General features: G+C 36.7%; 1 protein-coding gene across 1 annotated transcript; it reads right to left on the bottom strand.

Annotated features, from left to right (window-relative positions):
• Nucleotides 1–2,708: 2,708 nt before the first annotated feature.
• On the bottom strand, nucleotides 2,709–4,571 carry LOC149680080 (uncharacterized). Its single transcript, XM_089834664.1, has 4 exons — nucleotides 4,260–4,571; nucleotides 3,075–3,914; nucleotides 2,942–3,005; nucleotides 2,709–2,872 (listed from the first exon to the last, which is right to left on the bottom strand). The coding sequence occupies exons 1-4, from the start codon at nucleotides 4,569–4,571 to the stop codon at nucleotides 2,709–2,711; spliced, it is 1,380 nt and encodes a 459-aa protein (XP_089690790.1).
• Nucleotides 4,572–12,505: the final 7,934 nt, after the last annotated feature.

Raw genomic sequence — 12,505 nt, 5'->3', positions numbered from 1 at the left:
TGTATCTAAATGGCATTGATGGCGGCCATTTTCCAACATGGTGGCCAAACTTTCTGACAAATTGCTTCAATATTTTACTATGAGATTCATACAACTCTGATTATAATACCTATCAATTTTCATAATTTTCCAACAACATGGTGAAATATACTGTACCTAGCATTCACGGCGGCCATTTTCCAATATGGCGACCAAACTATTGACCACAGAGCTGTAAAATTTTGCCATGATGTTCATGTGGTTCCAATCATAATGCGTACCATTTTTCATAATTTTTGAAGAAGAACGTGGAATACATTGTAGCTGTAATTCACGGCTGCCATTTTCCAAGATGGCGGCGAAAGCTCGCGCTCTACAGCAGGGGACTTTTAGTATAATTTTTGTTGAGTCAAAAACAACACATGTGCCAATTTTCGTCTTTATGTTCAAATGTTCTAGGTCAAGGCCTTTTTTGGCCTATCTGTCCTGGCCTATAATGGACTTCAAAGTCAATAATCATCCAGTAAGATTGGAGATAGATACGGGATCCGCGCACACGATCATCTCCAAGAAAACTTACAAGCGGATCGCACGGGAAATTCCACTTCAACCGACGAACGTTGGCCTATATTCGTGGTCAGGTCATTCAGTTCGCATCGAAGGAGAAGTCAAATTGAAGGTCCGGTCAGGAGGAAAATCACTTGAGTTACCTCTGATGGTGGTATCCGTTGAATCAAGACCGGACTTATGCGGCCGCACTTGGATATTCTCCGAGTTTAACATTATTTCGAGAAAGACGGGATCAGTCAACTCTATACAAGACTGCCGTTCACAGGAACAAAATTCCACGCTTCTTCAAATACTGGACAAACATGAGAAGCTGTTCGATGACGCTGTTGGTTGCCTCAAGGATGTCAAGATTCATCTTTACGTCAAACCCAACGCAGTACCACGATTTTTCAAACCACGTTCCGTTCCCCACGCTCTGAAGGACAACGTCGATGCCGAATTGACAAGACAGGAAAGAGCTAACATCATATCACCAATCCTATTCTCAGAGTATGCAGCACCCATTGTACCAGTCATGAAGAACAAAAACGTGAGAATATGTGGCGGTTTCAAGGTCACAGCCAACAAAGTCATCAATATCGAGAAGTACCCACTACCAAGGGCAGATGACATCTTTGCGTCCATGGCAGGTTGCAAGATCTTCACCAGACTGGAAATGAAGGACGCCTACAACCAGCTGATGCTTGATGACGAATCAAAGAAGCTGGTTGCAATCAACACACCTAAAGGCCTCTACACTTACAATCGCTTGCCCTTTGGGATAGCATCAGCGTCTGCTATCTTTCAACGATGTACACACAGAAAAATCTTGCTTTCAAAATTACAGCAACCTACTGGCAGCACCTGATGCCAGCAGGTTGCTGTTAATTTAACTAAGTACACTGGCAGTTTTTTTCACTGCGTAGTAAATGTTTATTTAAGTGTTTAGTTAACTATCACTATTACAGTTATGCTAGCAGTAAAAATAATAGCACTTAAGGTTTAAAAAACCACAGAAGCCACTGTAAAAAAACATTAATAGGCAATGTTATTAGTGTTGTTGTTGTGGTTTTGGCAGCAACCAAAACCGTAAATTTCAAAATTGCTTGCTGTTTTTAAAACACCACTTAAACTGTAAATTATATTATTGGTTGCTGTTAAAAAGATGGCGCTTAAACCATAAATTTTAATATTAATTGATGTACATAAGACATCAATTTTAACCGTATATTTTAACAAAGCTTACTGTTTTTGTTACAAATTGTTGGGTTTTCTGTAAGACAACCTCAACTCTTTATTTAACAAACGTTGCTGTTATCTTGAACGTTTTACCATGTTAATTTTATGAAGTTTGCTGTTTTGTTCACACCAAGCTCTTATAATATTTCTTTTCGTTGCAGTTTTTATATTAGCTTGAACAATATATTTTACTATAATTGTAGTTTTTATTACCCCATACCCTTCCTTCATTTCCCTAAAGCTCGCTGTTTTCTTGGGAGTAACTTGTAAATTTGAAAATAGTAGGGCCTTTAATTTTCGAGATTTTACCATAATTTAAACAGTTGTTTTGTATAAGTCAGGAAGAAATTTGAAAAGCAATTGAATAACAAATGGTTTATTTTGAATTTTAAAAGTTATTAAACGTATTAAAAATCGGCGAGGGTTAGTCTTCCTCCAAATTATCAATTATGTTGATATCACTAAAATGATAAAATAAAAGTAAGATCAAGTAGGAAAACATTTTCCTAATTATTTCTCTTAAGTTGTGAGACGTCAAATAGGACATAATTCAAAATTATTTTATTTCAAATAAATAGTGTATTTCGAAAATGCATGGTGAAAATGTTTCTTCAGTTTTATATTATATAAACCCTTTCATAAATATTTAAAACTCTCTAAATTTGTAAAAAGCGATTAACAATTATAAAAAAACATTTTTGAATTAGTCGTAATTTGGCGCTCAGTTTTGGAAATACATATTACCTTTCGCTTGACCATTCATAGTTTCCTAGCTTGTTGATTAGAGCCAAAACCTTTTGGTTTATTGATGGTGGTTTTTTTCTTGCCTGCGCCTCTTGTGGGTTAATTTTGGCCGCACAACTATTTTCAAAAACAAAAATATTTTTGTAAATAAGGTGTATTATTTTTCGGTAGAGTATAGGACATTACCGTTGAAAAAACTACAAAAAGCAAGCGCAGTCAGGTGGATAGCTAACATTAACCATGTAATACGTCCCTAAGAGCGCTCCCAAAGCATCCATCAGATGTTCTCCTTTCACATGGTCATTCACAATATGGTTATCTAATGCAACCATGAAGTTGTCAGCCGTAAATATGTCTCTCCCTGTAAAAAAAAACAATTAATATGTTGAACGAGGAAAAAACCATTAAAAAACATGGAGTTAAAACGAACCAGATATCACCAGACATGGATGGGCTTTAATTTTCTTTTGAATAGAATTCAGATCAGTTCCTGGCTATAAAATATGAAAACAATATACAGAAAAGTGTCTACAATCATTTCCGACAATAAGATAAAATAGTACCTCGTAGCAAGGAAAAAGGCATTGCTGGTCTTCTTTAAAATGTGTCAGAAGTAATTGGATGATGCAGGCTACAGAATTTTGACTATCGAATGAAAATTTGCTATCATATTTTTTCATGATTTCTCTGATTTCGAGAAAAAAAACCAATATCTTCTTACCATTTTCCATGAAAAATTTAGCGAAGAGACTTCCTATATCTTTCTGGAGCAATAACTGGTTATGCAAGTAAATGCCATAGATTTCAAATAGAAAAGGCCAATTTTCATGAAGTTGTTTCCCATGGAGCTCGTTGTTTAAATCAGCCCTTTGTAAAACATAACTCTCATGAAGCTTCTTTTTCACTACTTCTGTGTCTGGATTGAGTTCGTGAGAAAGGGCCTTAAGGTCGGTTTGAGCCGCTAATGCACTCTCTTTTTCGCATAGTTCAACTTGAGGGTGAGAATTGATGCAGTCTGCTCTTTTAACATACTTGGATTTTTGCGATTTTCTAACATTTGGTATGTTGTTATCCTTATCCCTGGTCATATTTTCTATCCGGGTTTTTAATTGATAACCAAATCTTGAGTATCCACAACCTAAAATTGCTCCATCGTATTTGTCGCATATTGCTTCCGGGTATGCACAATATAACATCTTAGCAATTTCCATAAGCTGGCTTGTCAATGGTCTTGGGCAAACTTTTAAAATATCGTTCAAGAGATCCTGTACAGCATTTTTTCGGGTTTTTTTATTGAGATTTTTCCCACTTAATAACGCACATTTGACACTTTTGCGAAACATTTCTGGATCAATCTTATACATTTCGACCCAATTAGATTTTGGTGCTCTGGTTTGACAAACCTGAAAAAAAAAATCCATTTAATGAAGATTAAAAACAATAATGTTTAAATTTAATCTAAGAAATTTTCCACTTTTGAGAAAGTAAAAATTAAAAACTCTAAATGAAGTGATTCTTGCAAATGGCCCTTATTTGTTTACTGTTTTTAAAGGTTATGTGCAGTTGCGCTTGATATAAATTTGATAATTTTAAAGTTAGCGGCAGGGAACAAGATATGGTAGTCAATGCTGTATCTTTATTTTTAAATTATATTCAACTGCCTTTATAAAATTGATTGGAGTATAAGAGTTTTGCTAATTAATGGTGGAAAACACTTAGGGAAGTTAATTAGAAAAGGCTATTAATACTTTTTTGGCTGAGCCACTGGCTTGATCGTCAGAAATCTTCGATATAGTTTCATCACTTGTCCCAGTGTCTTTTTCTACGTACTGCTGAATTTTTCTAATTTGAATAGGCTTCAAAATTGATTTGTCGATATCATCTTGGTTGATAAGGTGAAATTCTGACGGTTTTTCAACTCCTAGCGCTAATATACAATCGAGTACCTTGGCTAGACTAGTTTGATTTTTTGACAGTTGCGGCAATGCGAGTAACAAATGTTTTTCAATGAGAGTCTTAGTTTCCTCTTCACCCGTTTCCATAGCTTCATTACTGGTCATCTGTAAATAAATTTTTACTTCCTATACAAGTTTTAAAACTGTTAAATGTTCTAATTATCCTTTTTACATTGACTCTAATAGCAATTAAATAGTTTTCATTAAAAAAGACGTTAATTACACATTTAATGCATTTATTAAAATATTAAAACCGTTAAGAACGTTAGACGACTTGTTTTGCCATACTGCATTCAGAGGCATGCTTAAAATCTATGTTATTTTCATTTAAATTGTTTCCTTATACACAAGCACCTAACCCTAATGATATTATTATTAAATATTATTGTAATTCCACAATACTTCATAAATGTCTGTCTTACATTTTACAACGAGACATCTCTAAGACTGTGATGTACTCGGTGCTTTAATGAGACGTGTTCTTTCCCATTAAATCGGTACCCTCGTAAAGGGTAGTAGTCATTGGCATCTTTAATCGGTATTATGGTCGATTCATTCAGTTCAGACAATTCATAAACGAAGAGAGTGAGATTTAACACTGACGAAAATTTCCGCATTAGGAAAAATATCTCATTGTTCTTTACTATTAAAGTCTCAAGTTTCCCGAAATCAATGCCATCTTCGGTACTGCGAATGACAATGAAATGGCCTACTTCGTACTCTGTCCCCAAATAAGAGAGCTTGGGGATAGATATACTGTTTATTTCATTTAGATGAAACCTTCCCGCTGCTTCTTTAACACACTCATCGTCAAAATATTTTCTTGAAAATTTTGTACCCCCGTGAAAATTAAAATCCAAATTAGGGCCAAAATATGATCCGCTTGATAAATAGGCTTGGAGTTTTTGGTGCTTGACTGCGAGAGATTTCGTTGGATTTACAAAATTCTTTGTTTGCCTAGCGAATTTTTTAAAAAAACCGTTTTTGCTTTCGAATCTTAGAGTGAAAACCCTTATTAACGGACCAAATTGCAATATTAACTCTGGATAATGTGCAAAGACGTAATGATGTTTAGGTTTAAGTCTATAGTTAGGAAAATACTCTAATAAATCTGATTTGTATTGGTCTAGCAGCCCAATTAGAATAGATACATCGTCTTTCGATATTTTTGGGCCACAAATGAATTCGACAATTAACTTCAATTGTAAATAAAGAGACCACACTGGATCGGATGCATCTTTAACGTAATCCCGCAAAATCATGGAAAGCATCCTAAGCATGCACCAATTTTGAGAGGCATTTCCTGTTAGCTTTGTTGATGTATCTATTTGGGGGCACGGCTTGCTATTAGCGTCACTTCCAAGGTATTTAAAGTGGGTAATTAGAAAATTTAGGTGTGGTAATGTAATCCATTTTTTAACTTTAATCAAGTTATTTAGAAAAAGACGTAGATCGTAAGCCACGATTCCCTCAAAGAGGTCATGGGCTAAACAGGGTGGTAATCCGGGATTACAAACGTGAAAGACTTTCAAAATATGAAATGGGGAATTGAATTTAATTCCTCTTACAGAGTCATTCTCACCCGTGTTTAACTCTAGTACAGCAGATTGGTAATTTTCAACAGATCTTTTTGGGGCTTCAACATCATTTTCAATATCTACATGGTCAATTTCACAAAAACGACAGATTTTCCCATTGGCAAACGCGAGTTGGAAACCCCCTACTTCGTGAGAACCAAGATTATCCCCTACTAGGCAAAAAAGCTTGACATTTGCAAGTTTTCCGTTAGACAACTCGATTCCATTTGTTTCGAGATCTTTAAGATCATCCACCAGCTTACTAAAGAATTTCGTCACACCCTTTTTTTTCATGTCCGATTCCTTGCAAAGAGATATTAATTGAATATGGTCGATATTGGACCTCTTTTCTGGGGGAAGATTTAAGACCGTATAATACACCCCAATTAGTTTATTTTTGGTTTTTGCTGAGCCAAGTGGATTAACTATCTGAAACCCATCTTGAAACACTATTAAGTAGATTGTATTTAATTCCGAAGACCCAAAAATATCGCTATAAACTTTACCATCTGTTACGTCTTTTAGAACATAATTGGAGCCCTTTTCGTAAGTGGGCTTTGGAAATTGAAGAGTTTTTGCTACTTCGGGGTTAGATAAGAATGTTTTAAGCGAAGATTTAATAGGGACATAGTGGTAAAATAGTTTTTTCCCTTCGTGGTACCCAAGTGAAACGCTAACTGGAGATACAAAGTTCAGATGTGATTCGTTAAATGCGTCACGGCGATATGCAGTTTTAAAATTGTAGTCATTTGTTGTTTTTAGTAAATCGCTTTCTTTTACTGCTCTCAAAATTTCCGAAACAACGTTTTCGTCAAGTGCCATATCATTAAGTTTAACTCTTAATTTTTTTTCATTGTAATCATTTTCAATATCTCTTAAAAATTGAAACTCTTCGATTATGGTCTGTATGGTTGATACCGGAATTAGCCTTTTCGTTTCAAGTTTTAAATAAAAAAGCCCTAAATTTCTAGCAAAGTGGGTTTCAGGATCAGTACAGTCGGTTTCTTCATTATAATTTATTTTTGAAACATTATTATCACTGTTGTCGAAATTAAACTCAGTGGAGTTTTGGGCAATTTTTTCCGGGGAAGATAAAGATCTTTTTGTGAGATAACGCTTTTCGGGGGGTTCTATTTCCCCTTTGTGATATCGTGATATATGTGCCGTAAAGGAAGATATTATTGTGAAGTATTTTAGTTCTTTGCATTTGTAAGGACAGGCCACGCCAATGCCTTGCATTATGTGATATTTTAGATGTCTCATTAGACCCTTAAAATTCATAAAACCTTCACTGCAATCCCCAACATAACACTGGATAGAATGCGCTAAATTTGTGCCAGGTATATTTCTTGTGTCGTTTTCAACGTGTGGTCTTTTTCTATGCTGTCTTTGACAATGGCTTTTTAGAGAGTTATAATTTGAAAATGTTTGCTCGCATGAATCAAAGCCGCAAGGATATTGAACATTGGGCACATTCTGGTGGAGTTTGTAATGTTTCATGTAATTTTCGATTGTCTCGAAAGATGAAAAGCAAACAGCGCAGTTTCTCGTGGGCTTCATTTTATCAGAAACCTTTTAAAACTGGGCGGTGGGAGGGGTGGAAGTCTATAGAAAATAAGAGATGTAAAATTTCTATCTAAATATTTTGCTATGGTTGAAGTATACTACTTATAGATTTATCAGTTATAAATATGATACTTTAAAATCCGAGGGGCCAGTCACTTAGAGTAATCGGTGTACACACTGTACCTGTGACTGGTGATTACGCGTAATCTTTAAAATCCCTGCATTTCACAGTGCTAAAATTATTACGAGTAATCCGAAATTGGTGTACAGGGAATCCGAGAGTGATTAGCCCCTCGACGAAATCTAATGTTGCACTAGTTGTAAATTCCCATATAGGCATGGAGAAGAAGCGCGAGGGGCTAATCACTCTCAAATTACCTGTACACCGATTACGGATTACGCGTAATTATTTTAGCACTGTTAAGGGCGGGACGTTTAAAGATTACGAGTAATCGATTTAGTACAGTCAAAGGTACATGCTTCTACACCGATTACGCTGAGTGACTGGCCCCTCGGAGAAGCGTCAAACAACAAGATTCAGTCGAAGCTTTCACAAAGCGAAAAAGCTAGAATAGATAGTTTTCACACATGGAGGATTCATACCATTTACACCAGGAAGCCGGGCTATCTGGAGGACAAAAGCAGACGGGTTTTTGTCCGCCAGATAGCCCGGCCTCCTGGTGTAAATGGTATGAATCCTCCATGTGTGAAAACTATCTATAATTAATCTATTTGGTAATGATTTCGATGGATGGAGAACTTGGTTCTACACTATACTAGGATCCGTCCTTGAAAGGGTAAAAATTATGATGTAAAAATCCCAACTTATTTTTGCCCGAGAGAAAGGCTCGCCTTTTCAGGTAGAGGCAGCGTGAATAGGTGGGTTTCCAAATTCTTCAATCTTCAGTGAAGTATTGAGATAGGCTAAAAGGGGTTAAGAAGACGGGTTTAATGCTAAAACATCTCGCGAGTTGGTCCCAAGGAGCGGTTCTATGGAAATTTTACATTGCTATTGTACAGCCACCTGCAGGGAAATTTTGGCGATCTATTTGTCTTCTTTGCGCCTGCGAGTTCAGCTCTTACGTAGTGAATATGGAAACCCACATATAGCGCCAAAGAATATAAATATAAAGAATTCGTGACGTCACTTTGGGCATGGTGAATTATCCTCCAGGTGTCGAGAGGAACATAATAATTTCGTACCCCCGTTTTCTACCCCTTCCCGCTAGATTAGAGTTATGTTAGCATAGGCGACCTCTTCCTCTCCCTGCTTTTGTAGGAACAGAGAGGAGAGAAAGAGGGAGAGAGAATCAGTATAGGCAGCCGTGATCCATGCGTGGTGAAAACGGGGGTAAATCTAGGGAACACCGCGGTGCCTATGCGCTGCTTTCTTGCCCACAGTTGAGGTAGGGGATGACAGAGATAAGACGAGGAGGTCAATGCCCCATGCGAAAAGGACTAAAACTAAACGACGAAATGTACCGAAAATTGTTTTTACTACCCCCCCCCCCTATTTTCCCGTTTTTCAGCGGATTTTATAAAGCTCTGGTAGGAATTCCATTCCATAACTTTGTTTTCTGTGAAGATAGCTATTTTGGGTGAATGAATGGAACTGGTTCACCCGAGGGGCCAGTCACTCAGCGTAATTCGTAATTGGTGTACAAAGAATCTGAGAGTGATTAGACCTTCGGGTTCTCCCTCCATCTATGTATTCAAATTAATATTAAGGATTTTTAACTTTTTTCTCAATAATTATAATTCCCTTACTTTTACTACTTTCCGTTTTTTATGAATTTACTAGAGCTGCTATGAATATTTGCATTTTTTTCGGGAAAAATAAGTTTAGGGAACATACATAACGAGCTAGAGTTAAGCCTAAAGTTTCTATTAATTTTCGTTTCCCTGTTCAAACAACGTACGCAGCACAAAAGTGAACCTTTATGGACCATTTACCTAAAGCGTTTAACCATGAGACCCTAAATGTTGAAAGAATCATGCACTCTTACAAATGATTACAAAAATCAAACTTACACTTAATGTTTCACCTCCAAATGTGCAGACGTTCCACACTTCCTATTTCAATGTCAAAACTTCACAAGTCCAATTAAATCGAGCGTAATCGGTAATCACGATTTAAAAAACCAAAAAATTGCGGCCTCCCGATAACCGCGATTGCAAAAAAAAAAGTAAACTGATCGAATTCGAGTGACCGTACTGACGAGTGACGAAGGAACTCAATAGAGGTTAGGCCCCAGGTAGAAGTTTTGAAGCAGGAACGTTTAGGGGGCGCGGGAGAGAGGGAGAGGCTGCCTAATGCAAACAAAGAAGTTAAAAGCAAGCAATGGAAACTTTCCATTCCTTACATTTAAATTCTTTGGCGCTATTCACGCTGCCTCTCCCTGACGAAAGCGAAACTCTCTATTTCAAAAATATGTTGGGAATTTTTGCAAATTCAGTAAATTTGATAATAAAACGACTATGAATCTACTTAAAACATTACGATAGACTTACCACTTTAGTTCAGTTAGTAACGTTCAACAGTTGTAATGCTGGAACCTCAATTTATAGTGATTAGTGACGTCTTACATAATAACCGTTCTCGAACTCATCAGTTTCTACATGCATTTCGAATGAGCAGTTAAACATCTAAAATATTAAATCTTGTTTTATATCAGCGTAAAAGACCATAATTTGTAAACTATCGTTACCATCCTTAGTTTAAAATATTTAATATATACATAGAGTTTTACCGTAACTTTATTATTATTATGATAACGTTGATATTCGATACTAAATAGTATCGTACTTAGTATTGAAGCACAACAAATCTTTTTAGTACTAAGATCCGAGGGGATATCCACTCTCATATTCCCTGTACACAGCCCTTCTTCCTCCATGCTGTACACCGATTACGGATTACGCGTAATCATTTTAGAACTCTCAAAGGCAGGGCCTTTAAAGTTTACGCGTAATCAATTTAGTACAATCAAGGGTACAAGCGTGTACAACAATTACGCTGAGTGACTGGCCCCTCGCTAAGATCTTTAAAAATACGAAAATTTAAAGCTCGTTTTCTCTAAAGTAAATTTAAACAAAGGTAACGAAACAATATATTATAGGGATAAAAGACGGCAACCTTATCCCCCGTTAAAGCAAAGCTAACAGAACCAAACCTAAACTATATAGCGTAACAAAATCTAACACACCATGAGTACTATGTGGGTCAGGTTGCCTTCTCATCCCCTAATATATGTACCTAATACACCAATATAAAAAGGATGATCTCACATATCTTTTGTCATCAAAGTTTTTAGTTTCGTCAATTCTTAAATCTTCCAAGAATGTAGTGTAAGTACTATCTTTAATTTTATCCCCTTTTTTGTCCAAGCGCAGTAGTAAAACATAACCGCCCAAATTCATAATTTAAAAGTAGATGAAACGGTAAACATACCTAACAAATACGGGCACACGTTATATAATACGACCTGAAAAAACTTGTTCATTAGGTCACGTTACTCGAAAGGGAATTTGACAAGGGGCTAATCACTCTCAAATTACACCGATTACGGATTTTTGACAGTGCAAGCCAACGCGGTAACAACTCTATTGCGTCAGGTTGCACTTGGAAACAATAGGCGATTTTAAAAATGACGTTTCATAGATGCGCGCGCAGAAATTAGGGAGGGAAAAATGCCTTCCATCTCTGCTTTTTCCCCCGGCTACATATTTTGTATAGGGGACTTTTTGAAAAGGCCTATTAAGGGAAAGAGTTTTATTCTGAAATGAATAAAATAACTGCTAAATGTTTTCTTGTGCGACTGTATTGTCACGTTGACGGTATGGTTAGATTTTTATTTCACAGCTAATGCTGTTTAGAAATAAAACATCTATGTGTGGTTCATTTTACATTTTCCTGCTGTTAAACACCACAAAATGTATATTACTGTTTTTTTACGGTAGTAAATTAAAATAACGGCAAATTACGCTGTATTTTTACAGCATGGGCTGTAAACTAATAAAAAACAGCAAACTATTGTAAATTCTACAGTGTTGAGCTGTTTATCATAATTACGGCAACTTTCTGTATAAAAAATTGTGAACGTACGGTTAGATTTACAGTTAGTTTTGAGTGTGTATGGAAACAATACTTGGAGTATATCCATATCAAGACGACATCTTTTTGAGAGGAAAATCAGCGAAAGATCACCTTCAGAAGCTGGTCAGAGTTTTAACCACCTTTGAAGACGCTGGACTGAAATTAAGACGCGATAAATGCCTCTTCATGCAAACATCAATCGACTTTTTGGGCTATCGCCTCGATGGACAGGGATTGCACACTAAACAGGACAAACTGAAAGCTATCATGGAAGCTCCAGAGCCCAAGTCCGTAGAAGAGTTACGTTCCTTTCTTGTACTCTTCAATTATTACGCAAGATTCATTCCGGACGCCTCAACTCTTCTCGCACCACTGCACGAATTGTTGACTAAACACAAAAGATGGGAATGGATCGATGAACAATCTACTGCTCTACTTAAAGCCAAAGAAACGTTAAAAGCTTCAAAGTTTCTGGTACATTACGATCCGAAGAAAGAAGTCTCTCTATCCTGTGATGCGTCACCACTTGGTCTTGGCGCGGTCCTGTCCCACCTGATAGAAGGAAAGGAATATCCTATTTCCTTCGCATCGAGGTCCTTGGCAACTGCGGAAAGGAACTATTCGCAGATAAAACGGGAGGCCCTGGCGATCGTTTATGGAGTCACACATTTTCGCGACTATCTGATGGGAAGAAAGTTTCATATAGTCACCGTCCATCAGCCGCTACTGTCACTGTTCTCCGAAAATAAACCAGTACCCGCCTTGGCTGCATCCAGAATACAACGATGATCACTCATGCT

This window comes from Phalangium opilio, unplaced genomic scaffold (assembly GCF_054372755.1).
Source record: "Phalangium opilio isolate 3A_F unplaced genomic scaffold, DU_Popi_V2 ptg000039l_2, whole genome shotgun sequence".
In the NCBI taxonomy this organism is placed as follows: domain Eukaryota; kingdom Metazoa; phylum Arthropoda; class Arachnida; order Opiliones; family Phalangiidae; genus Phalangium; species Phalangium opilio.
This window is presented reverse-complemented; position numbering and strand designations above follow the sequence as displayed.